This window comes from Helicoverpa armigera, chromosome 8 (genome assembly GCF_030705265.1).
Source record: "Helicoverpa armigera isolate CAAS_96S chromosome 8, ASM3070526v1, whole genome shotgun sequence".
NCBI classification, from domain to species: domain Eukaryota; kingdom Metazoa; phylum Arthropoda; class Insecta; order Lepidoptera; family Noctuidae; genus Helicoverpa; species Helicoverpa armigera.
Genome location: NC_087127.1, coordinates 6,252,039 through 6,278,222, shown reverse-complemented (window position 1 = coordinate 6,278,222; position 26,184 = coordinate 6,252,039). Strand labels below are relative to the sequence as shown.

At 36.6% G+C, this 26,184-nt stretch overlaps 4 protein-coding genes across 6 annotated transcripts; 2 read left to right on the top strand and 2 right to left on the bottom strand.

The window, feature by feature from the left end:
* Positions 1 to 201: 201 nt before the first annotated feature.
* LOC135117215 (uncharacterized) lies at positions 202 to 4,253 on the bottom strand. Its single transcript, XM_064035810.1, has 4 exons — positions 3,488 to 4,253; positions 1,523 to 1,627; positions 924 to 1,417; positions 202 to 348 (listed from the first exon to the last, which is right to left on the bottom strand). The coding sequence occupies exons 1-4, from the start codon at positions 4,251 to 4,253 to the stop codon at positions 202 to 204; spliced, it is 1,512 nt and encodes a 503-aa protein (XP_063891880.1).
* A 9,191-nt stretch (positions 4,254 to 13,444) lies between these two features.
* On the top strand, positions 13,445 to 18,907 carry LOC110372831 (acyl-CoA Delta-9 desaturase). 3 transcript variants are annotated; one of them, XM_021329817.3, is made up of 7 exons: positions 13,445 to 13,604; positions 14,397 to 14,625; positions 14,838 to 14,968; positions 15,678 to 15,883; positions 16,701 to 16,886; positions 17,863 to 18,019; positions 18,602 to 18,907. In XM_021329817.3, the coding sequence occupies exons 2-7, from the start codon at positions 14,400 to 14,402 to the stop codon at positions 18,773 to 18,775; spliced, it is 1,080 nt and encodes a 359-aa protein (XP_021185492.2). In that variant the 5' UTR covers positions 13,445 to 13,604; positions 14,397 to 14,399; the 3' UTR covers positions 18,776 to 18,907. The 3 variants fall into 3 exon arrangements, with proteins under 3 accessions (XP_021185492.2, XP_049693911.2, XP_063892029.1); XM_049837954.2 differs by lacking the exon at positions 13,445 to 13,604 and adding an exon at positions 13,663 to 13,789; XM_064035959.1 differs by lacking the exon at positions 13,445 to 13,604 and adding an exon at positions 13,673 to 13,795.
* A 1,173-nt stretch (positions 18,908 to 20,080) lies between these two features.
* LOC110372822 (biogenesis of lysosome-related organelles complex 1 subunit 1) lies at positions 20,081 to 21,169 on the top strand. Its single transcript, XM_021329802.3, has 3 exons — positions 20,081 to 20,365; positions 20,451 to 20,523; positions 20,810 to 21,169. The coding sequence occupies exons 1-3, from the start codon at positions 20,305 to 20,307 to the stop codon at positions 21,075 to 21,077; spliced, it is 402 nt and encodes a 133-aa protein (XP_021185477.1). The 5' UTR covers positions 20,081 to 20,304; the 3' UTR covers positions 21,078 to 21,169.
* A 2,999-nt stretch (positions 21,170 to 24,168) lies between these two features.
* On the bottom strand, positions 24,169 to 26,056 carry LOC110372834 (uncharacterized). The gene is made up of 2 exons (XM_021329819.3): positions 25,236 to 26,056; positions 24,169 to 24,872 (listed from the first exon to the last, which is right to left on the bottom strand). Exons 1-2 carry the CDS (start codon positions 25,405 to 25,407, stop codon positions 24,394 to 24,396), a joined length of 651 nt encoding a protein of 216 aa, XP_021185494.3. The 5' UTR covers positions 25,408 to 26,056; the 3' UTR covers positions 24,169 to 24,393.
* Positions 26,057 to 26,184: the final 128 nt, after the last annotated feature.

Here is a 26,184-nt window from a genome sequence, read left to right as displayed (position 1 = left end):
CGTTTGCTTAGTTGTTGTTGTTTGTATTACTTGATATACGTGAGTAAAGACTCCGTAAAGGAATAGTCCTTCTGGAGAAGCCACTCAGTTACCTTAGTTTTAAGTATGTGTGAGTTTAAATCAAGTAGGTTTAGTTCTTTATGTATTTTTGCGTAGATATGTGTGCTTAATGCGTAATGTTGGTGGGTAGCAAATGAGGTTTTATGCTGAGTACGTGGGAGAAGATTTATTCGCTTGGTTGGGTCGGATTTTGGCAAGGTAAGGTGCCTTCTTAGAGTTGACTTGAGCACAAAGAGCTGACGAACTGTAAGGACTTTGCAGTTTGAGTACAGTTCCTTTGTAGGGTATCTGTAGGGTTTTTTAGTCATAACTTTGAGTATAGCTCTTTGTGCTCTCTCCACTCGAAGAAATTTAGTTTTTGTTGCACCGCCCCATACGGTAATGCAATAGCCAATAACTGATTGGACTAGGGCAAAATATACCATTTTTAGTGTGCTAGGGCTTGCAGATTCCCGCAGAGCTTTTACTATGTGAATGAGTCTCATCGTTTTGGTAGTGAGAGTATCAATTTGTTTGTCCCATCTGAGTCGGTCATCTATCTGCACTCCCAGATATTTAACGCAGTCAGTTTTTGAGAGTGCAGGACAGAGACAGGGTGTTTGTTGGTACTGACATGTATGGGCGGTTATGGAAAAATTGTGTGATGGTGCAGTGTTTCTTCTGATAGAAAATGGGATGTAGACGGTTTTGTGGAGGTTCAGCGTTAGTAAATTAGAATTAAGCCATATCATTATTTCCGACATTGCTGCTTCAGCTTTGGTTTTAACGATATCCCAAGTAGATCCACAGACAACAATCGCGGTATCATCAGCATAGGCGTAGATTTTACAGTTAGAAAGGCTCATCCTGCAAAGATCATTTACGTAGATGAGAAACAGTGTAGGGCCCAATATGCTGCCTTGAGGGACACCGTAAGTCACAAGTTCTTCATTACTAAGGGATGTTTCAATTTTAACACATTGTGTGCGGTTGCGGAGGTAATCTTTGAAGATTTTGAGAGGTGTGCCACGTACACCGAGAAGTTCCAGCTTAGAGGTAAGTATGGGAACAGAAACTGTGTCAAATGCCTTAGAAAGATCTAAAAAAATACCCAGACATTTATTCTTTTTGTCTAAGTTCTCAGCTACCAATTGAGTGAGCTCTAGTACAGCATCCTCTGTTGACACCCCTGGCCGGAAGCCAAATTGATTATTAGAAATCAATCTGTGTTTCTCCAAGAAGCTCCTTAGACTTTTATTGAGAATCTTCTCAAGAATTTTGGATAATGCTGGCAGAACTGATATCGGTCTGTAGTTATTGACACAGTTCCTGTCCCCACTCTTATAGATTGGATGTATTATAGCCTTTTTAAGAGCATCTGGAAATACACCGGTCTGTAGACAGCGGTTAAAGAGGTAAGTGAAAGGAGGAACCAGTACGTGGCGACAGTTTTTTAAAAGCAAGGACGATATCCCATCCCAACCAACGGCACAATCGTTTCGTAGTTGGAGAATAAGAGTCTCTATTTCGGCTTCGTCTACATCCAGTATAGCAAGGGATTGGGCAGGGGAGTTCTGAACATTGTATCCTGGGATGAAGGGAAGATTTGTTGTAGGGATTGATGATGCATGATTACGGGTGATGTTTGCCGCCAAATTTTTACCCACATTACTAAAAAAGTGGCACACATCGTTTAAAGAACTTACGGGATTTTCTCGAATTTTTAACAGTTCAAGAGGACTACCTTTTATTTTGCGAGTATTGGTTATATCCTTTATTGTTTTCCATAATGCCTTAGGGTTGTTACTAGCTTTCTCAAGCTCGCTCGTTTCATAGGCTATTTTTAACTTCCTAAGTAAGTTATTGCAAAAGTTCCGATAGCGTGAGTACGTAATTTTAAGGATTAAATTGTCAGGAGACTTTTTCGATTTCATATGCATTTTGTCTCTATTTTTGATACATTTAAGTAGACCAGGAGTAATCCACGGTTTTATGGTTCTTTTTTTCCTTGGAATTTTAACTTGTTTTGTGTGTTTTGATATGACAGATCTTATAATATTTATAAATATGTTCATTGATTCATTTGCGTCATCGGTATGGTAAATTAAAGAGAGGTCTACTTTTCTAACTCTAACATAATAGCCTGGTGATTTTGGTGAGTGATATAGTAGGATGTTCTCCGCACTGGGTTTGCATTTGTGATGCTAAGTAGAACAGGTTTGTGGTCTGTAACATATGAGTCTAGTAAAAGTGTGGTAGCTGGTAGGTTAGACTTAAGAAGTACATGGTCAATACAGTGTTCAAGCCGAGTAGGAAATAAGTGAGTTGGTAACAGTCCCATAGAGGCATTTAGACTAAGATAGTCAAAACAGCGATCATTTCTATTGTTAGGTATTATGTCAATGTTTAAGTCCCCAACGAGTACTATATTTGGGATGTGGGATAGGTGATCATATACGTTTGTCAAGCTGTTCATGAAATTGTCAAAGTGCTCTCTGGAATTTAGCGACGGAGCGCGATAGACAGCTACTACTGCAAACGTTTTATCTATTTGACATATGAGGCAATTTCCACCCTTAAAGCTCGGTTCCCACACAGTACTGTGTAGTCCTAGTTTTGTGTAGATGATAACACCGTCATTTTGGTTAGAGTTGGTGTCCGTCGAATGACTCACAAATCCGTCCAGCACTGGTAGGTTACTAACTTTCCTGAGCCAACACTCAGTCAGGACAACAATGTCATGGTTAATTTTTGTCAAATTTAATAGTACTTGTAGTTGGTTAAAGTTTTTGTTTACACTACGTATATTTGTATGTATTATATTTAAATTTTTTTCGGCTAACTCAATATAGTTTAAACAATCCTCTGGACTGCAGATGAAAGAATTTCCTAGGCATATGTGGTCAAGATCATTGTGTATTTCATTTATGGTAGCCATTTAAATTTGTTTTCTCAAGCAAGATAGTAGCATCAGAGTATGAATGATTGGTGAAAGTGAAGTTCTTGGAGTCTACATGAATGGTATATCGTATAATCTGTACTAGAATGAAGAGTGTGATGCGCGAGATAGATGTGTGTGATTGAGCTATGTTAAAAATAGTGTGTGTGAATAGGTGTGGCATTTTTTGTGGTGTTTGGTATGTTTGATTTACTAAAACGAGTGGATTTGTGCATTTGTTACAATAAGATAAAAGAAAAAATATGATCAAATACATACTAAAAACAAAAACAAAAGATAGTCACTTATTTAAATCTACGTAATCTTTAAGACATTTTTCTGAAGATATTAATATTTGCTTATCACCCTCTCGCTTACGTAGGAAGATATTGCCGTTTGAAATCCAGCAAAATTGGAATGCTCTTTCCTTACCAAACTCACGAGCTTGGTAAAATAGTTTTTTGGTGCTAGACGGGAGCTGCTCTGCAATGTAAACTGGCTGAGATGTACCTGGTAGTCCGATGATGGCGGTGTTAATTTTTTCTTCTTTTCCTTTGTTTTTATTAAACAATCGTGCTGCAGATATGAGTGATTGTTTTGCCTGCACCGTTGTAAATTCTGCAATAATGGGGCGTGGAGTACTCGAGTTTGTGGTGGACTTCCCTGGTAGGCGATATATATCGCGTATCCCTGATTCAGGAATGGGCACGCCTAGGACTTCACTGATCTTACACACGGTTTTTTTAAGACTGGTACACGTTTCTGTAGGTCCCAGTGGAATGTTGCGGATTTCTATTCCAGATGACCGAGATCTTTGTTGTAGGTCAAGCAGCTTCTTTTCTAGGTTTTCTATGTAACCCTGCTGTTCGTGGCGCTCTTTTCTAAGGTCCTCAACCTCCTTTTTCAGGTCCTCAAATTGTTTATTGAAAAAGGTCATAGACAGGACGATTTCTTCGTTTGTTTTACGAATTTTAGTATTTGTCTCCTGTAATAGGTTATTTTGAGCCTTGACTTCTCCTATATCCGATAATAGTTTAGTCATTAAGGCAGTATGTTCCGCTAATTTACTGGAGATATCGTAGTCTAATTCGTAATATTCACTATCTGGGCCTTGCGGCGAGTTTGCCTTGCGATAACGTTTGTTTCTGGCGGTGTTTACATATTCGTTCCCTGAAGATGCCGTGTTTACATCGGGCTCAGATTGGGTCTGAGTCTGGCTCAGGCTACTAGTTTGAGCTTTAGACGTCTTTGGTGGAGTGCGCTGTACACTTGCCATGTTTAGATTTAGATTGTCAATCAATTATATATTTTTTTACGTAAGTTCTTAAAATTTCATTTTCCTATTTATTTTCATATTTCTTATATTATTCCTATACATTTATCATACCGAGTAACGTATTCTCTTCAGATCATGTTTGGTTTAAACTGAAATCACATACTACACGAAATCCCGTAAACATGCAAACAAAAACAATTATAAAATCTTATTATAAGTGTAAACACATCGTGGGAATATGCAAATTCTACTTTAGGATACCGGGCGAAACTAAGAGCGCTTTCACACTAACGGACTTTCCGCATGACTGAAAACAATTGACAAACTACTGGTTCGAACGATGACAGCCTCGAATTGCGCGAGAGATTTTCTGCGTAGAATGCGTCGTGCGTTGATAACCCGAGTGGACACGCGCGAACAAATTCCCTAGTGTAAAAATACTTTAAGGTTTAAGAAACATTAGCATATAGGAAACTGCGTGAACTCGCAGCACAAACAATGTTAGCTCGTTGTGTTATTAGACAGCAGAATTATGTGTGCTAAATACTCGTCTATATTCCACGGTTTGTGTTTACCTAATTGCGTCGTTATTGAATTAGCTATTTATATTTTCTGGAACGTTCCTGAACTCCAATTTTGGGAAACTTACAGGCGAAGCTGTGTAATTTTGTTAGTTTTATCCATCCTCTCTAAATTTACTGAAATTATATTTGCTATATTATAAACATTGTATATCATTTTTTATCTTTCATATAACTTCAGCTTATATTCGTTGTGCATAAAATATGGACCTAAAGCTTAGTATAATTACCAACTATACGTGACTATATTTCTTTCTAAACTTGAAACTAAGAGAACCCGCAGTTAGGGACTAAAGTACTTTATAATTCTGAAGGTCTAATGCAAGTTTCGTGTTAAGGGACTAATATTCATTAATTCAAACTGCTGAAAAATTCTCCGGCTAATTGACAGAGTTGCTAAGTAGACGAAGATAGATATTTCAACAGGATTATAAAGATCGGATGCACAAAAATATTTAGATACTAAAATCGCATATATTGACTTACGAGAGAAAAATAGTACTGAAATAAAACTTTAAACTACTAGTCCCTTGATAATACCTCCCTACCTTTTTCTTTTTTCAGCCATTCGAATACTTTGAAACCATATTTTTCTCTTTCTTTTTACTCATCTGTCTCTTTCATTTCGTGCGTGACGTCACTGGCATGTCATTTGTTTTGAACAATTTCAAACGTTCGAATTCTTACAGCAACATTGTGTCTCTTTCTTTTCAGTCATCTATCTCTTTCATTTCGTGCATGACGTCACTGGCATGTCATTTGTTTTTTATTTCAAACATTCGAATTCTTTGAAATATATGTTATCTCTTTCTTTTATTCATCTGTCTCTGTCATTTTGAGAGTGATGTCATTCATATGTCTTTTGTTTTGTAATTCATAATGATATTAATGATATATACTTGGTACTTGCCTATTTTATATGTGTTCGGTGTACCTACACTTAAATCTTTTCTTGAAATAAGTTAATCAATAAAATGTGAGGAATGATATGGATTGAATCTATCAAAAAAACTGAATATTATATAGCTTTAAAGGGGTTTTCAGATGATAGATATAAAACGGTACCTGACATACAAACAAAATCCTAAAAAAATAACGATAAAAACAGGCACCCAAAAAAGCGCTTCTAATAGCCATTTCGCATAATGTAACGCGGTATCCAAGCAATTCAGTACACATACCCTACATTATTAAACCCGGAGACAGCAAACCTTACAAGTACGTATACACGATCAATCACAGCGTCCCGGAAAATATGTAAATTTGTTTTGAAAAAGTTATGCGTCCAATCTACAGAATCCTTCAGCGGGAGGATTAGGAGGGCGGCACTAAAGGGATTTAAAAAGGCTTTTGTATCTAAACCGTTTGGTCGCTGGTCGCAATCAGCCGCCTCTCATTTATCTTCATCTTGTCCTCCGTGATTATAATAAAATAATAATTTCTGAACAAAATTATTCATTCAGAGCTTCAGAGCATTCTGAGCTTTTAATCTTCTTATTGTTCGTGGTAGACTATGTGGTAGGTACTTATGTATAACTTACATCTTAATACGAACCACGTAGCCGTAGTGAAAACTATTTCTCATTAAGGTTTCCAAGATGAAATCATGGATTCTTATCTAAGCATTTTAAGACGACGTAATTGTGACGTAGGTGTGTAAGCATAAGTTGTTCAATTAAAGTTTATTTGGATGCAAAATTTCTTTGGTCAGTAGCTAATCAACCCTGTTTCTGATCCCCGGCCTTGATACGATCTATGTTGCATTGAAAGAGCATGTGTGAATGAATTGATGCATGAAATATCCACATATTTTGATCTGCGATGTCAATTCCGATCATGTTGACAGCAGATTGCACCGTGCAATTGCTATCTGTCAGTCATGCGATACCGCTTGACAACAGCTATCTTCCAAAAACCTATCGTATTATATTTCATATTTTTATTTAGCCAGTATTACATTTATAAGTTGGCTACACAAATACAAAGTCGAGTGTCTATAAAAGAAAAATAAAAAAAAACCTTCTCAATTTTAAGTTATAACAATATATAGATTGGAATGATTTATGTGTAATTTAACATACATTCTCTCTCTCAGACAGACTCTCTTAAGTTTTCCTCGGACCATTTTTCTTTAACTCTTTTATTTACTTGACGGAGCTATTATTATCGCATCACAACCTTTTTTCTTGTCCACTGGTTTGGAATACGAGTTTCTGACACTGATTTCTGGAGAGACTGACATCTATCAATTTGATCGTCCGATATTTGGATAAATCTTGATCCAAGATCACGAACGGAACAGATGTCAGATTATCTGTCTAACAGTTGTCTTAGAAAGGACGAAGAGGGGACGATCGGAAGCCTGATTTTGCGCTATGTTTTCGCGATAACTAAACCAGTATTTGGCTAGTTAAAGTGACAACCTACAGTCCACTTGTTCATCAGCTTCCAGTATAGTCGTATGGAGATGAGAAGCACTGTTTTAACACGTAATATGAAGTAAACCTGACCTCAACCAAGTCAACTTTGTAAGACTGTCAAAGATGTGCAAATGAAAATAGAGAACCACAATTCATAGCTGCCCACCTAAGTCCGATAAAATCGGTGATCGATTATTTGTAGAAGAAAAATAGATCACACTGTTAGCAATAGTACACACGTAATACAAAAAGTCCGTCAGATCATCCTATTCTGAACATCCTACAAGAACTCGACTCCATTATTATCTGTCTTATAAAAAGTAGGACGAAGGACCCAGCCGTAGACACAATTTAATGAAACTAATATTTGGTTAAAACTAATTTGCATAAAGTATATTTCCAATTAACCCTCAAAATGCAAACACAAATCGTACTCAATGACCTTTGCCATTCTCTCTCATTACAACCAATTATTGTATTATGTAATTCCAAAATTAAAACGACCTCTCTCTATTTATTTTAACCCACGGTCAAATATCAACGCAATTAACGTACTAATAACACTAATGTTTAATTACGTGAGGAGTTTTCTAGATTTTCCGAGACCCATTTAGCTTTGTAAACAAAATCAGTGCGGACACCATTTAGCCTTTTACCGTCGAATAGGACCCAATCATTAGCGACCAGACTGTAAGCTGATAATCTGATTGTTTGAAAGTTTAAAGTGCTTTTTTAAAGTGCTTTGCTTTTTGGCAAGTCAGTAAAAAATACATATGTGCAGCTTTCTATTTACTCTAAATGAAAGATGAATGTAATACAATTTTTAATTAATAAATGAAAAAATAGGTGTTCATCAAATGTACAGGTCGCCCGACGGTACACAAGTTTGGCTCGAAGCCATGTGTGGCAACGACGTGTCGGATTTAAGGCCACGAGTACACTGGTTAGCTAAAGGCTAGGTCTCAAACAAGCTTCCCAAGCTATTTCACCCTTCACCTATTCCAGATATGGTATCTATCTAAAGCTGTTTATACACACGACAAACTAATAAATCATTATTCGTTTGTCGTTTGTTTCAGGAAGAAAAGTACTAATCTACTAATTAATGTCTTATTTCTCTGCAAACATGAGCCGCTGCCGATATTTCACGAAAAATAAGTAATAAATACTTATTATGCACAAGGAAGCAAATGGATAAATCATGGTTTTATAAAACTGGATTTTAAGCACTTTTACAGTGCAGTTAAAATTGCTAGTAACTCTCAATTAGAGAACTTTCAAATCGGATTCATAGTTATGGACTCCAAATAAACTCAAAATTTCTATAGTGATTTTAAAAAACCAAGTAAACAAAATAAAAGTAGAATCCTTTCATATTGGTAACAAAAGCACGTAGGAGGCAACATTAACAATAGTTTCAAAGTTGCGAGAGTCCCAATAAAGTTAGAGGCAGCGACACCTAGTCTGCTGTGTAACTCCGAAGTTACTCCCTTTTACATACATGGAGTTTACCAAGCCTGTCAATATGTACAGTACTTTGTTGTTCCACGTGAATAATTATTACGATGGAGATGAAGTGTCTGGTAATTTGTTGTTGACTTAAAATGTAACTAAAAAAACAGACACAGTTGGAAACAAAGGAAAATCGAATAGATACGAAAAGATACTTTACACGTCGCCTTTGCGGAGAAAAATGAGACAAAAAGGTTTCATAAATAAAGACTAAAAAATAAAAACGAATTAATAAACATGCTATTCATGTACACGACCCAGAAAATTTATTTGTTCAATTTACATGAATTTCGATTCACAATAAATAAACCGAAGTACTCTAGTGCGTAGCGTTCAATTTTTATGTTAATTAAGTCATAACTTTTCTAGACACTTTCACGAAACAAATTACAGAAAAACATAATTTATTTTTAGACAAAGCTGAGTAACATTTCTCGTGTATTTATGTAACATAACGCCTGTATTTCCCTGAGGAGACGAGGGGTAGAAAGGTAGGTACGTACACACCTGATGTTCATACATTTGTATGCACGTTGCTTGCGTTATCTGATCCCATTAATTGGGGCAACGAATAGCTTCACGGATATTTCCATTCTCTTACTCGTATTGCCAATAACATTGTTTTTTTAAGTGGCAATCCGCTTTTATCAAAATAATGCGAAGAACAATCAGGCCAGAATTTTGCAGAAATTCATATTAGTTACTTCTTAGAAATTGGTCGTGCGTGAGAAAATCAAAATTCACACTGTCCCCTGCTTGACAATTGAATCCTCAACAGCAGAGCTCACGGTCAGAAATCATTGGCCAACAACATTGGATCTTCTAAATATTGATTAGATAATATATTTATTACATATGTAAATGAACTACACACTTACTAAGACATGCAGCTACGCTTATACAATTCGTGAACACAACACAAACAGCATGAATAAGTCCAGTTCATCCCTCTCAAGATGTTTAAAGGATTACTTGGAGATAAACTGCACCTAGATATATCTACAGCTATATAAAACCCTGTCGTCTATTTTCCACATTTGATGCAAACGCATTCTGATGCACTGAAAGCGACTTGATCCAGATCATTCTATTGTGTGGCACGTTTCTCTTAAAGATGAATGGAATTTACTTTACAAAAATATCCGTTAGATTCTTACAAAAGAATTCCTATTTATTATGCATTGTATTGAAAGAGAGCTTTCTTTAAATCTATGCTGTTAATAGAAAAGTCTGAAATAAAACGTTTTTGTAGTACATAATACAGTACACATTTGTTTTCATGTTAAACATAACATCAACGTTTCCTAGAACTCGAGGCATTAGAACTTCTCCGAAATCGAGATATTTTTCGACGTATACCTACTTCATAAATTATTGAAATTCTTCGTAAAACGAGCCGAGCTTATTGCTATCGACTGGGTATAGAATATGGATTAAACGATAAAACTCTGCTCAGACGCAATTACGATTTGTTTGAAATAAAGATCAAACCCATGATCTCACGCTCGGCATAAACGAATGTATAATCCTTCTTTCATAATAGGATTATTCTCGCTTTCACACATCATGGTAAGGCAGACTATTCTCTTTGTTCTGTATACAATGCTCCCGTATTAATTAATGTGAATTTATCAGACGTGCTCAAAAGAAGTGGTTCACTCCAGGCCCAGTTAGTAGTTAAGGAAGTATGCGCAATGGCCGACCTCTCTTGTGCTCTAAATTGATTCCGTGCTCGAAGTGGCCCTTTGTTATCGACCAATAGGTAATGGAGCAGTGCTTGCACAACGCTCACTATGAATATTCTAGACGTAATTTAATTTTCTGAAGCAACTGCTTGCATTACACATTGTCGCCTCACAAAGACGATATTCAATTTGGATTACAGACGATGTTGAAGATATCGTTATCACCACAAAGCCAACGTAGCGACAATCCTGTTTTACGACGCTCGGTGACCCGTATCTCAGTTGAATTTGTCACAATTTTCTCGTTAACAATTCATTCAACCAATCGGATTTACGGTGCAGCAATTAAACCACCTATCAAATCCAAAAATAGAAATCTAACAGTACTGGTGAAATTCAATCAAAATTTTTATGTGAAATGACCGAACACTGGATTTCAATTTGAGGACCGCACAAGCGAATCGTTTTTCAAGATCGGAACCCATTTAAACCACAATACCGGTAATCGGGTGGTGGCCATTCCAGTCAAAATTACGTTCACGACCGCTCGCGACCAGCCACTTCAGCTGGAGAGCTCGATATATTTAAAATTGATTTATTATGTTTACAGATTTTTACGAAATACAGAGTTGGGATTCAAGTGAGTGGGTTAACCCTGCAATTAAATACATAATAGCAACTCGTCCCAAGATTACACAGGTACCTACTTACGTTAGAAACGTTTAAGCAGATGCTTTACATGGATGTGTGCAGATGTATAAAGATTGATAACAAGATAACAAGCAATTGATCCGTTAGTAACTTTGGGTAACATACATAAAGTTTAATCAAGCTAGGTAACCTACATGAAAACCCTAACATCATCATAGAACAATTTCAACAGCTGTTACTAATTAAACAACACAAAACTTCGCTTTAACAAGGCTCACGACCTACGAATAATCCACCATTACAATAAAGCAACCTTAAGCCTTCGCGAATCGTAAACCAGTTAAATCCTCGGCGGATCGAATAATAAATAAGCTGCAAAAAGATGAAATCTTTTTATCTGTATCGGCTGAAAGCTGTCACTGGAAGGGAACACGATACGCGGCGCAGAATTACCGTCGAGGTGGAAAAATCAGACTGGTCTCGTGGTTCAGCCTCCTCAAAATAAAATCTCCGCTTCACGCTCCAGTTACCCGGCCGGAAGATTCGCCATTCATTCCGTTCACATGTGTTTACGCTACGAATCCGGATGTATTCGAGCGCGACGATACGCCTGCAATCTTCGCCTTTTAGCCAGATTATTGCTTTTTCTGTGGCCCGATTGACGGTCTCGTAATGGAGTTTCGAACTTTCATTTTAATATTATGCAGATTATTTTAAGTTATTGAAATTTACCTTTTATGGTTTATGTGAAAAGAAATTACCTTTAAAGTTGTTTAGTGTAAGTATGTAATTGTGTAAAGTGAAACTTTATACAATTACATAGTATCTGTTTCTTTGTTCAACAAAGCTATTATTAGCATGAAAGAAGCAATTTCGTAGCGAAGCTATTTCGATCAGTCCTGTAATTCATTATTATTTCCATCAAACGTGATTTATTGACAACAATTTTGGGACTAAAATGAGTTTAGATAACCTACGCCTGCTCTTATTACGAAACGGGGTCATAAAATGTCTACGTTTAATGTCACAAACACAATAAACGTAAACCTAGCCTATCGTTGAAATAATAAATTAAATAGAAGACTAATTTTGTTATATAAAAGCAAAAGTAAGACATCAAGTACAGAGAAAACATGTTATTTGATTTTCACTTTAGATAGAATTTATTTCTTAAAAGATTCGGATACTGTAAGACTTATACATTACTTTCACGTTTAGTGTACCTAATAGCATACGTTTTACGAGCGTGTTCTCCCAGCCTAATCGAGCTACTACAGCGGAATCAGAATCCGATTCATTTACGATGTCATTGTCTTAAACATAAAAAGAAATCTATTGGAATAGCCTATAACAACAATTTTAAAAGGAATTCTGTAAGAGCTTGACTAATATAGCCTATTTACGTATCTACCATATGTGAATGTGAACCGAGTCCGTGTGCCAACGTCTCAGGGACTGATTTAACTGACTGTACCTACTGTAAAGATTTTGTTTTACTTTATACGAAATTAAAAACAGTCTAGTATTTTATAATCACGACTCATGTTCATCGAAATATGTATTTCTTGTGCTACCTTAGTTATATCTCAATCATATGTACGTGTGTAGGTATAAGTGTTCAATTTATATTGTTTATTTATAAGATAAATACTGAACCTATTACTGAAAAACGTTTAGAAAACAATATTTTGTTCATATAATAATTTAGTGTAGCAACCGAGCTAAACCTTCGTATCGGCTGGTCGAGTCGTCGGAAATTGCTACCGCCGATGGATTCCGCCGACGCTCCCTCTGCAATGCAATAAGCGCCGAGGATATATGGACGGTAACGGACCACGATATATCCTAAATATTGTATGGGAAATGTTATTAAATGTGGGGCTTACATATCTAGTTATTTACTAAGTCGGCTAGTGAAGATAGAGGTTAGTAATACAGAAGATGAATCGAGGCCATGATGGAATCATTTCGGTATTATCATAAAGACGGGCTTGAAAATCGAGACTACAAACCATGGGCATAAAATATTCTAAACACTTCAATTGTTTAATTTAATTATAAGCCGTAAAAGCATTCTATTCACGTGCTGAAACTATCAATGAAATAAAATGGGAATTAATTTAACCCATTACGTACAATAGGTACCTACTACAAACTATCACGGATAATTTCCTGATCAATTAATATGCTTAATTACCTAAATAAACACTTCGACAATTTCACCCAGATCCCTAAGTACGGACCATTGAACTAATTAACAAATATTTTATACTGATTAACTTTGCATTGTAAAACGTGTTTACAATACAATGAACTCTTACGACATATGAAGCCCTAGTTCCATTTACTAGCTATATAGATCTACTTTGCTTTGTTTGAAATTCAAATTGTTTTCTTTGAATACTATTTATAGTAGGACGACAGGAACAAGGTATCAGTGTGTGTCCAAGGGTTGTAGTAATAGGATAGTTTTCAGTGCATTTCTGCTATATAAAGAAGGAGGTAAGTTGGATTTTGTTTTATTCTTTATTAGCCTGTAGTACTTATACGAAGTCTGAAACCTATGCGATCACTTAAGAAATAAAATGACTAGATTTCGTGGTGTTTATTCAAAAGGACTGGGGTCTTATACAAAGTGTTACCGCGACCAAAGTACGATATATTTAGACGAATCAGAATATCCAGAAGTAAGCGTAAGACCAAATTTATTTATAAAAGTACTGAGATATAATGTCCATCGTAGTCTAGTTTTATTGATTTTCTAAACTTACATCTTTCAATTTCCTTAATACAGGTGCTTCTCACAACAAACTTTAAATTTCCTTAATGCCGTCTTTTAAGGCAATTCCTGTACTTACCAAGCAAAGAAAAACTTTGTACAAAACTTTAAATGAGGTAATCAAATGCATCTGCTGTTGTAACAAGTGCAATTATTAGACTTAACAACTTTAAACTTCCCTGCAATACGTCTTACGAAGCAGGCTGTTTAATTTGTATCGTTAAACTTAAATCTTTGTAAAACTATCTGGGTCACGACAATTTCAGTTGTAGTGTACTTTTAGACATTGATTGAAGGTTTGTGGCAGGAAATAAGCTGAAGATATAAGAAATAGTTTGATCTAGTTACGTCTTTCATTCAGTCTACCCGCCTTGAATTTTGTTTCGAATTCGTAATTATGTATTTTATTTATACACGAAAGAATAAACGGACAAAGACAAGTCTACAAGAATAGTCAGTCCAATTTGTCTTCTAAAAATTAGACCAATTAATAGTTAGGTACATTTTTGTCCTAGATCATGCCTCCTCAAGTGGATCCCGTCCCCAGTGGAGTAGTCTTCGAGTCAGACACTCAGACCACAGACCTCGGTCTCGCCAAAGATGTATCGGTACTGAAGCACGCGAGTCCAAGGAAACATGAATATGTGTGGTTCAATATATTCTGGTTCCTGTACCTACACATCGCGTCACTTTATGGATTGTATCTGGTTTTTACTTCGGCGAAATGGCAGACTAATGTGTTTGGTGAGTACATAGCGAAAGAACTTAAAATAATTTTATTTACATGTCTACTAAAATCAGCAAAATTCTTTCTTCTCATTTCCATCTCCCTTTATCCCGATCTACTTATTTCAATTAACCAATCTGGGCGATTGGATTTTAACAGAACAATTCTAATATACTCCCGGATTACTGAAAATACATAAATTAGGTAATTATTCTAATTTTTATTGTAGCATTCGCCGTCCATCTAATGTGCGCCATAGGAATCGGCGCAGGATCTCATCGCCTCTGGACACACAGATGTTTCAAAGCTCGCACTCCTCTCCGCATAGTGCTCATGCTATGGCAAACTATGGGTTTTCAGGTAAGCGCATTATCCTATCAATTAGATACTATCCAACCCATTAAATCTTCCTCTAAGTAACATTGTAAAAAAGGCAATTTTAGACTTAGGTAAATCCTTTCTTGTGCCTACATTATTTTCGCAACATTCAGTAGTTATCAGCTCAAAGGATCGGTTTCAATTAAAATAGTTCCTACCTGGATACCCTAGATACGACTTCAGAATTTACATATTTATTTACTTTACATAGAAATGTGTTCGTCACGAAATTCAAATATGTATCGAAAATGCTAATGGCAATGCACAACGAGGCTCTTAACGTGCGGCCGTTTACCCAAGTCATTACAGCCCTCATCAAGTCAATTATCGTTGAGTATCTACGATGTCATGTCAAGAACTTGACTGTTTACTTAGTTGATGTGCTAATCGATCAAACTTGATGGTGTTATAATCAATAGTAATAGAGCCATCAAGCAAGTTGAATTTATGTGCGAACGCGATAATGAGGTGAAACTGAAGTGATCTGTATTTTGTTTTTGAAACTTGCCAAAAGACCCTTGTATATAAACAACAGTATTCTTGATCTTAATAATTGGTAAAAGCTTATGATAAGAAAGAAAAGGTCTCGGCAAACTTAATGGCGTCTGACACAACCTTCGAATAAAGACCACACGTCCGCCGTCTTCTCTATAGCATTTAAACTAATGTACAAACCATTTCCATGCTTCAGGACTGCATATTCGAGTGGGCCCGCGACCACCGCACTCACCACAAATACGCAGACACTGACGCCGACCCCCACAATGCGGAACGAGGCCTCTTCTTCTCCCACATGGGCTGGCTTTGCTGCAAGAAGAGCCCTGAGGTCATCGAAGGAGGCAAGCGCATTGATCTCAGCGATTTGTATGCTGATCCTGTTGTCATGTTCCAGAAGAAGTAAGTAGAGACTAAATCTCCAACATAACCTTTCAAAAAAATCCTATTCCAATACCATATGTGAAGGTAGTTTTATTTTTGGAACGCGTTCTTGCAAAAAAGAAAAACATATTTCGGCGAACAAAATAGGTACCTCTTATATCTCAGAAAAGAAATCCAGCAGACAAAATAGTGTCCCAACAAATATTAGCACACTCCGATTATCTAATATCCCCAGAATTCTGTGTTATAACTGAAACCATAAGTCTCGACCGTTGTCGCCGGGTCTGTCCTCAATATATTTATACGTACGCTCACAAAAGCCACTGCTGTACTCGGTATTAAAAGGAAAAGCAAAACATATTTTTCTAAGACCTTTGTGTCTTTTAACTGCGGGAGTAAAATAAGGGAACACGACTTATTCGAACCACCCACACTGTTCTGAAAAGTTAAACTTAAATAACATTTATACTCGTGTACTTTTCAACCCGTAAATAGTAGAGATTTTCATTTTATCACGCGTTGCTCCCTATTTCAGCGGGCGGAGGGTATTATGAAGTATGAAACAAAGTTGATGTCGACATAAATTTAAACTTGTTTTTATGTTGAAATGTTGATAGTCTGACGAGTTGAAGGTTGCGTGTTAAAAACGGGATTCTCGTTGTTTTGATGTTGTGACACATTCGTTTTATTTTTTATGCCTGACTGGTTTTGTTGAATGTGATGTTTTTATTTTCATCGCTTTACCTTTTATCAATATACATATAGCAGTTATAGGTTCCTGAAATTGTTTGACAAAAATAGTTTAAGGTACATTGATGTCACTGTTATTTCCCAGGCACTATATGAAAATGATGCCTCTCCTCTGCTTCGTGCTTCCCACCGTGGTGCCTGTCTACTTCTGGGGCGAGACCTGGATGAACGCGTTCTTCATCCCCACCATCCTGAGGTACACTTGCGGCATCAACGTCGTCTGGAGCGTCAACAGCTTCGCTCATACCTTCGGATACAGACCTTATGACAAGTAAGTACACTTTCATTTAGCTTTTAACGGTAGTTAATGAAAATAAATTCACTTTTCTTTTAACTTTACTACAGTAACACTTTTTCCTTCTGAGATAAAACGAGCTAATGAGACTAATGTTGATAGGGAAGTTTTATTTCCGAAGAAATTAGAGTTCATCTTTTTAATAAAACTCAATCAAGCAAAAATCTTCCCTCCATTTTCCATTTTAAATTTTCTTCTCATAGGAAAAATTATAGCTCAACGGCACATCTCAATCTTTTCTTATAGAATGTCCCAGGGGTGACATAAATTCAAGTTCCAAACTGGGTCAAATTAAAAATACACGAAGTGATCAGTTTAGTTGATCACTTGAATCAATTACTGACAATAATGGGCTATGAATTATACATTGCGATCAAGTAGGCAGTCTACATCACTAGTAAATTGATTACCTATATTGTTATTATACTTCGTAAGCCGATTAGCGTTGAACGTTCCGACTAGGCTAGTAATAATACAGACTAAGAAATGAGGGTTTGTTTACATTGAAATAATTTGTTACTTTCTTCTTTGTTAGTTCTAGATTGACTCTTTTTGAGAATTTTTATGTCGTCTCTGGTTGATGTTGCTTCTATTCAATCGATCAAATTACTGTGTAAAAATGATACCTTACTTTTATGAGGATTGAATTCGTATATTTTCATCAAGCGCTAATTAAATCTCAACTCCTTATTATTTTTCTGCTTAACCTTTAGTACTATTTGCTTATTACGGTTTGCTCTTCATGGCAATATTCTATCACAGAATAAACTGTGCAAAATCTTTGACGACAATTTTCCTCCACTCTGTCTTAACTAACGCAGTGGGGCTTCGACCCGTAATACCTTTCACTGTTAAGTAAACGCCACACACTTAACTAAATAGAGAGGATCGTTAAAAGTGTCTAGGACTGCTCTGCAAATATAGTTTTAAATAATTCTCTAAATACTCTCAGGTCACTGAACCCTCGTGAGAACATTGGAGTGTGGATGATCTGCGTGGAAGGTTTCCACAACTACCACCACACTTTCCCATGGGACTACCGTGCGACTGAACTTCCCCTGTACAACATGCTCACACCTACCATCGTGTTCATCGAGCTCATGGCAAAGGTATGTACCCATTGGGCCTTTGTAATAAAGTGTACAGCGGAAAATAAATAGGCATAACCCTTGCGTGGTCAGCCCAAGACTAGGGGCACCACGCTTTAGTTTTTAAAAGATTTTAAAGTTCCAATTTTGAATTTGAATAGAACAAGTTCGAAATATCACTGGCTGAACATGAAAGTACAGCAGCTTGATTGTACGCTAGTAATAGCCACTTATTTCCTTGAACTATGCTGCTCGGAAAACTTTAGCTTGGAGCTGGAAACTTGTTATACCACTTTATGGGCGGAACTTTAAATTTTGGCACCGAAACATGGAAACATAGCCTTATGCATACGCATTGAATATATTTGACTACTTTTACAAGTTGATAGATAATAATATTCAATAGTACATACTTACATACAGTCCATGAAAACAGTAATACTGTCCAACGACGATATTGGATAAATCTTATTTTTTATTGTACACGAAACTAAGTACCTTTCTTTCATTTATACATGACTAAAAACTGAAACTTTTGGCAATCAAATCCGGTATGAGTCCCTGTTATAAATTAATTACAAATCATAATTTCTATGTTCACAGATTGGGCAAGCATACGACTTAAAATACGTGTCCCCCGAAATTATCAAGCAGCGTGCACACCGTACTGGGGACGGCACACATCACCTATGGGGTTGGGACGACCCTGAATTCACCGAGAAACTCAAAGAAAAATACGGCGCGGTCAGCCACAGTGAAGACAGGAAACAAGCATAATTTATCTGTCTCCCCCCATTTACTTTTAATGAAGACTGTAGTAGATTAATGGTGTACAATTTTTGAACCGAATGTATTAGCGTAAGTAAGCAAAATGATGAATTTAATAAAGATTATTTTTTTCAAACAGAATCTTTTAAATTGCTGATGGCTGATGTTAATTACTACATATCCTTTAGGCTGTCTACAACACAATCTGATTCTTAAGCGAGTCTTTCCTGACATCTATCTAAAATGGTACCTTGGTTTTATAGATATTACCGATAAGTAGGTACAATAGAATTTACACCCCATCTGCAGCTACATAAATGAGTAAAATGAAACAAGCTTGAAATCTTTTTCCAATGGTTCGCAGCTGGCGCCGTCGTAAGCGATAAGCGAAAATCGATATTGGCCTCTTCCATTAGTGAGGTATAATTAATGCAATGCAATTGTGTGCTTACAACGACGGATGCCCCAAGCAACAGTTGTAATTCAATTAAACGATATCTAAATGTTCTCAAATAGACACTTCGAGCAGATAAGTTTCCACAACAAAAATCGTGACCTAGTCATTTTGTTCTCTGTGACTGAAATTTTCAATGAAGTAAATAAGGCTTGGATTAGAACCACGCTGCTTGGATAAGATCCCTTGATTGTCTGTATTTTCATACTGTTACTGTTACAGCCTTTTTTATCGCACAGGCCTCCTCTCACACGGAGAAGGATCATTTTCATACTAAAGTAGCATATACAAGTACTATTAGTTCTCCTATTAGCATAGATTTTATTTAAAAATCTTAAACTTGAAAACTAAAAAACTTGTAGGTACAGATAGATCTGCTCATCGAGGGCGTTGCACACGACCGGTGAATCGGACGATTCGTCGTTCATTCGATTCGTAACTTCTTTCTACTTTTTATTAAGGTAATCTACATATATACTCCCTTATGTAGGTTGTACCCCCATTTTCTTCCTAATACACTCCCTGTATTTATACTTTCCTACATTTACTCCGTAATGAAACCCCTCCTCTGTACTCTATACTTCTATGTGTACTCGCCCTATAGCCTCATTTATGTACCTACCTACTCTTCCAGAAACTCGCTTCTGTGTTTCCCCTGTGACCTCCCTTATTGCTCTATGCACATACTCCCCTATATATACTACACCTATGTACTCCCTTATTTCTGTCCTATGTACTCCTTTATGTCCTCCCCTTATATACTCACACCTATGTACTCCATCATATTATCCCGTATTTCTGCTAAACACAGCGATTCTGAACGAAAACTAAAATGTAATATTGTAATGTCAAAAAATTGTCAGTGTCAATGTCATAGTACTTCTGTGCTGCTTTCTCATCGTCAACAAAAATATTGTTATAATTCCTTAATTTTCAGGATTTCAGAAATACTGAGATCTTGAAGTAAATATTTAGTACAACTAAATTATGTAAATTTCTCTAACTTTTATCATCACAATAGTAAAGCTATCTTTGATTGGTGACAAGTTTCTGAATCCTCAGTTTAACTTATTGAGTTCACATAATGTTATCGTCATTGATAAAGGAACACCAAGTAAAACAAGCTTCCAAAAGAGTTATTCAAGGTAAATATACATTAATGAAGTGTTACAACAATCTGATCAATATTTTCCATGGCCTAAATAAACAGATGTCACCTTTGCATTTCAGAACAGAAACGCAAAGAATGTATAGCAGCAGCTAACGATTTAACTCAAGCGCTGGTTGACCACCTTAATGTGGGGTATGTAAATTCTCTTATTCACATTATTTATATTATGAAGCCAACTTAGCAAAAAACAACAAACAATCCACGATTGTGTTTGTGTTTGCAGACATAGAAGAGACCAAAAAGGCAGTTTACCTAGTTACTTATATTAGCTTATTTTGATAGATATTAGTGGCTGTTAACTTTGTTACTCATTGGTAAATGGAATACGAAACTTATAGGAATTTTAATAAATAACAACATTTTATTTACATAAAAAACTCGAGTTGCAACCTCAATTGTTTTAATTTTCAACTTCCAGAGTGGCCCAAGCTTACCTGAATCAAAAGAAATTGGATGCTGAAGCAAAACTTTTGCATCAAGGAGCTATAAATTTTGCTAAACAGACACAACAATGGCTCGCTCTAGTTGAGAACTTCAGTAGTGCGCTGAAAGAAATTGGAGATGTTGAGAATTGGGCTCGAAGTATTGAAAATGATATGAAGATTATCACTGATACTTTGGAAAGAGCATACGAAACAACACAAGAAACATCTAGCATTACTAGCTCTAGTGCTAGCAATCAATAACTTATAGAATAAGAATACTATTATTTTACTGCTTCATTCCACATTTTTAAGATGTTAATTAAAGTATCATTACAATAAAAATTAGGAACTCATTTCATATTGGTTATTTTTAACCAATTATGGCCCAAGTTCACCAACAACATAAACATCAGTTTTCTTGGAACATTACCTACTGTTAACAATAAACACATTCAATTTCACCTTGTGTGTTCATAAGTTTTGAGACAAAATAAAGTTTAGCCTTATGGAGTAAGGTTAGCCTTATGGAATGGCGCCGAGTCTTGTTATGGAATCTAATACAGACAGGGGTTTCACAACCAAGGGCGGATCCAGCTTCGGCGCCAGGGGGGGGTCACACAGTCGTGGTCAAGTCACAAGAAATATTATATTGTAGCGTATACTTCTTTTAATATTAAAAGTATTTTACGAATGGTAAGAAAAGTGTTTTCATGTAGAAAATGGACGAGCAGAGTGAGCGCAATTTTTCGTATACTATACACACGTGCCAAACAAAAAAGCGCGAGCGGAGCGAGCGCGAAAATTTTTGTTCAGGTCGAGGACTAAGGTTAAAAAAGTGTTTTTAAGTAGAAAATGGTCCGCGCTGAGCGAACGCGATTTCTTGGACATAATCACAGATAAGAAATTGAAAAAAGCGCGAGCGAAGCGAGCGCAAACATTTTGTTTCAGTTTGAGGACTAAAAGTAGATGAAAACGTTTTCTTCGAAGACTAAACGTTTGAAAAGTACGCACGTTTGTGTACGCAGAAAAGGGCGCGTACGTTTTTTGAGCACTGCAGCAACTGTGAAAACTTCAAGTCTTACTATTGGTAAGGGGTTCATGAGATCAGGGCCGTCTCTAGCTCATGTAGCTCCTGGGTGCAATCATCACCTAAGCGCCACCTATGTATCTATTGAAAGATTTTGAGTAGTACATATTGATCGAAGTACTTTACAAGGAGTATAAGTAAGAACGTTCGAACGAAAGTCACTTTTTTGGTAGGTAACGGACTTAAAAAACTGTTGGGCAGATTTAAGTTATGAAAGTCGAGACAGGACAACATTGTTGTAAAAATTTGCGCGAGCGAAGCGAGCGCGCAAAATTTTTTAATTTTGGGACACAAAAAGTGCATAAGTTTTAAAAAGCGCTGTAAAGTAACTAGCAGTCGGAAGCGCAAACTGTTTTGTTTTTGAGGACTCAATATTTTTTTTTGCTATATTTGACTTATAAAGTTAGCAAGGCAAAAGTGTTTTCATGTAGAAAATGGACGAGCAGAGTGAGCGCAATTTTTCGTATACTATACACACGTGCCAAACAAAAAAGCGCGAGCGAAGCGAGCGCGAAATTTTTTGAGCCTACGACACAAAAGCACCTGATTAAGCACATTGTAAAGCAACAAGTAGCCGCGAGCGCGAACTTTTTTAAATTATTTGTTTGAAGACTCACAAATCAGACTGGGAATTACGTACAAATAAAAAGGAACCGTGATTAGAGCGAGTACCATTTGTGTTCGTTGCTTCAGTGCGTCAATAAAAATAATAAACAATCAGAAATACAGTACAGACGTAGTCATTTACTCGCGAGCGTAGCGAACTAGAATTTTTTCACTTAGTTGGAGGATGTTAAAAGTTAAAAATAATCAAAATGATCAATCCAACAAAGCGAAGGCGACTTTTTTGTCAGTATCATGATACAATGTGGAACTTCCTTATCGAACGGGTGTAATTTCTTCGAAATTTCCTGGTGTGTTATGTAGACAACCCGGACAGCGGATTCTTAGTAACAGGGTCCCGTTTCCTCCTTTTGGGTACGGTTAAAGAATAAATAAAGAATAGAGAGCGAGCGTTGCGAGCACGAATTCTCCAGCAAAACTACTCTACCTGTAACTATGTAGGTATCTACCTATTCACTCGTAATAAAAATTATCTTATACTTATAACAAAAACATAAAACATCGTGTTTAACCATTTCAATTATTGGTCCTCTTAGGTCCTGAACCTGGCCCAGGGGGGGGTCATGACCTTGTGACCTACCCCCTGGATCCGCCGTTGTTCACAACAGTCTTTAGAATGTCACTTTGATAATTTTTAGCTTTCACTTTGACGCCTTGTTGGCAGAAATGAAGCTGAATGACACTAGCTGGATGATGCGTACGCGAGACATTCTGTGCTGAAGCTGGGACTTCCTTGCTACTTTTGGCATACACTTTACTGTTTTGTCTTTGTAAAGATTTTCTCATTGGTGAAGAGTATCTCGTCAGTACCTACTCAATTAAAAAGTGTACCTACTTCCTAAGCCTTGCGACTTTCTGGCTATTTGTCTTAACCTTGAGATCATATTTCAGTATTATACACGCGAAATATTGGTCTGCAGAGCGAGTTTCTTCTGAGTCATGGCGTCTCAAGAGGCTGAATGCTCCCAAAACACCGAGAGAGAAACTTTAAAATGAGTTGAGTAATCAAAAATTTAAATTAACCAAAATATGAATTTTATGTGTAGGTATATTTTTTTCGCCGTCAAAAACTATAGATTTGGCCAAAAATTGTTTGAGACAAGCCAATTTCGGCATTCAGCCCCTTAATGAAGCAGAGCTCCCAAGACGCCATCGCGCCATGGCGACGTCGCCAGCGGCACAGGTCTGGCTACTTCTGGCATCCGAAGGTCGCCAAGTCGAGTAGCCATGGCGTCTCGAGTTCTCGACACTCGACAGTCAGTTCATTTACGGCGTCAGGAATGGATGTAGAATAAATCGCACTTCTTTGTTATCTAAGTCGTAAAAAAATAGAAAAAAAAACTATGGGTTCATCCTTTTGTATAAGATCGAAGCCGAAGTGGTATTTTTTAAACTGTAGTGAGATTTACGAAAATATTCTGAAAAACATTTCAATTACACGAGAATGTCAGTTCCATCTTTTGACGAATTATTGAACTTATGTAGAAATTATTTAGGTAATTAAAAAGGATACGATATTTAGAAAATCGATAAGTCCGGAAGAAAAACTATCATGTGTCATTAAGGTAGGTAAGTAGAATTTTAATCAAATTTATGAAAAGAAACATCTAAGTAGGTATTATCTAATATATCTATTCTTAATCATATCTATATATTATCTAAATTACCTAGATGAATCTTCTGCAGCATTTGTGAGCTTGGAGCGTGAGCACTCCAACCGTCAAATATGTGGTGCACTAGATGACTAACAATTAGTCAGGTTGTAATCCATCACGCGGTAAGGCATTCTCCGCAAACAGAAGAATATCCAGTGTGATAACTTCGTGACGCCTGTGGTTCTGTTTCTGACCAGTAACTTTGACGGTATTATGCACTATCATCAACGTCGGCCACAGAGCAAGTTGCTTCTTCAAGAATTTTCATTATTTTAATTTTGGTTGCCAGTTTTTTTTGAGGAGGCACTTTTTTTAAAGTGCCTACTAAAGACATCATGAATAACTTATCTTCATCTTGATTTTCAAGTTCATATTGTTCTCTACTTTTGATGGATTTGTTAAGGACTTCAAAAAAATTGTCATCTTCAGGCGCACTCTTCTCTTTCTTTTTCATTCTTTTCGGACTTGTCTTATCTTGTTGCAAGTCTGGATCTCCAATTTCAACATCAGGATATATAGCTTCAGGCTCTCTTAATGCGACAACATTCTGTAGAAACTGAAGTTGTTTAAAATATATATATTCGCTTTTACGTGGTCCACTGCCCGATCCGGATTTCAAAGATTTTTGTCGGTTCAGTTCTCGTGTGAAGCAACCACGGATACTTTTCCACCTTTTTTGTAAAGAATCGGCTGAAAAAAATAAAGAAGTTTAGTAGGATAACCATTTATCAATCAAAAGGTTCCGTACCATCCAAACTAATATTCTATATAGGTAGGTATATATTTGTCGATATCGAGCAAAACAAAAATGATCAAAAAAATCACGTTTATTGTATAGGAGCTCCCCAAAATATTTATTTTATTCTACCTAATTCAGTATTTGTTGTTATAGCGGCAACAGAAATTCATGATCTATGAAAATTTTAACTCTATCAGGGTTCATGAGACAGCCTGGTGACAGACGGACGGATAGAGGAGCGAAAACAATAGGGTCCCGTTTTACCCTTTGGGTACGGAACTCTTAAAACTAGTAATGTACCTACACTTACTTACCTAGTTGTTTTTTTTCTTGGCTTGTCATTTCGTCTTTTTCTTTGAATATGTTTACTAATTCGTCCCAACTTTTTATTTTTAAGTTCCGATCGGAATACTCAATGGATGAACTATCCCATATACAAGGACGGTTTTGTATTTCAATGATAAATTCTTCAGTATCGAAACTCATTATTTATAATAAAATCAATCAAATAATTACTACATATATTTCGAGCGAGCGTCCAAAATGGCGACTAACTGGCTACCACATTGGCGACTGAGCGAGTGAGGTGCACTTGACCGTGTACATAGTGGCAACGTCGCCAAGTTGCCAGAGTATCCAAAAGCCACGTCGGAGACTAGCTCACGGCCACGCTTAAAATTTGGCGACGTTGCCAAACCGTCGCCGAGTGAGTTAGGTTCCATAAATTTCAATATTAACTGCTTGGATACGTCGCCATGGCGACTTAGTGGGGCAGAGCTCTTAGGCTCAACTTGGAGACAATAATTATGAAAAGGAATTTGGTTAGGTCACAACCTAAACAGTTACCTAAATATTAGAAATCACTAAACAAAATATGTGAGCCTCCCACATTTTTGTAGGATTTCTAAATATTAATTTCTTATACCGAAACAAGTTAGTTATTTCCGTGTATCCGCCGAAAACAAAGTTACCTTCTAGCTAGAGTTAGTAGTTAACGAGGTATTTTATTGTGTATTGGGTTAATTCAACTCAATAAAAATAAAAACTAACTAAAAATGGTATATAAAACTTTAGTAACTTTGAAACTGCATTAATATTTTAAAAATATAGTCCATAACACGGTAACGCCGCGCCGTATCGCTAAAGTCTTCTGTCACGTTCTGACTGACCGACAGCTGTCGACATCAAGGTACTCTACTCCATCGAGCTTTATATGTCAATGCTCTACTCTGTGGTCGACATGTCAAAACAATGTCAACCAAC

Bases quoted from the DNA above. Each gene is read 5' to 3' on its own strand.
- LOC135117215 (XM_064035810.1), bottom strand. From the start codon at position 4,253: ATGGCAAGTGTACAGCGCACTCCACCAAAGACGTCTAAAGCTCAAACT. The intron at 1,418-1,522 runs GTTGGGATGGGA...GTGTATTTCCAG, and splicing joins ACGAAACGATTGTGCCGTTG to ATGCTCTTAAAAAGGCTATA. The intron at 349-923 runs GTAAATGATCTT...AAAACCCTACAG, and splicing joins CTACACTGTTTCTCATCTAC to ATACCCTACAAAGGAACTGT.
- LOC110372822 (XM_021329802.3), top strand. From the start codon at position 20,305: ATGTTATCGTCATTGATAAAGGAACACCAAGTAAAACAAGCTTCCAAA. The intron at 20,366-20,450 runs GTAAATATACAT...TTTGCATTTCAG, and splicing joins TTCCAAAAGAGTTATTCAAG to AACAGAAACGCAAAGAATGT. The intron at 20,524-20,809 runs GTATGTAAATTC...TTCAACTTCCAG, and splicing joins GTTGACCACCTTAATGTGGG to AGTGGCCCAAGCTTACCTGA.
- LOC110372831 (XM_064035959.1), top strand. From the start codon at position 13,688: ATGACTAGATTTCGTGGTGTTTATTCAAAAGGACTGGGGTCTTATACA. The intron at 14,969-15,677 runs GTAAGCGCATTA...TCCATGCTTCAG, and splicing joins GGCAAACTATGGGTTTTCAG to GACTGCATATTCGAGTGGGC. The intron at 15,884-16,700 runs GTAAGTAGAGAC...GTTATTTCCCAG, and splicing joins GTTGTCATGTTCCAGAAGAA to GCACTATATGAAAATGATGC.
- LOC110372834 (XM_021329819.3), bottom strand. From the start codon at position 25,407: ATGAGTTTCGATACTGAAGAATTTATCATTGAAATACAAAACCGTCCT. The intron at 24,873-25,235 runs GTAAGTAAGTGT...TATTTTTTTCAG, and splicing joins CCAAGAAAAAAAACAACTAG to CCGATTCTTTACAAAAAAGG.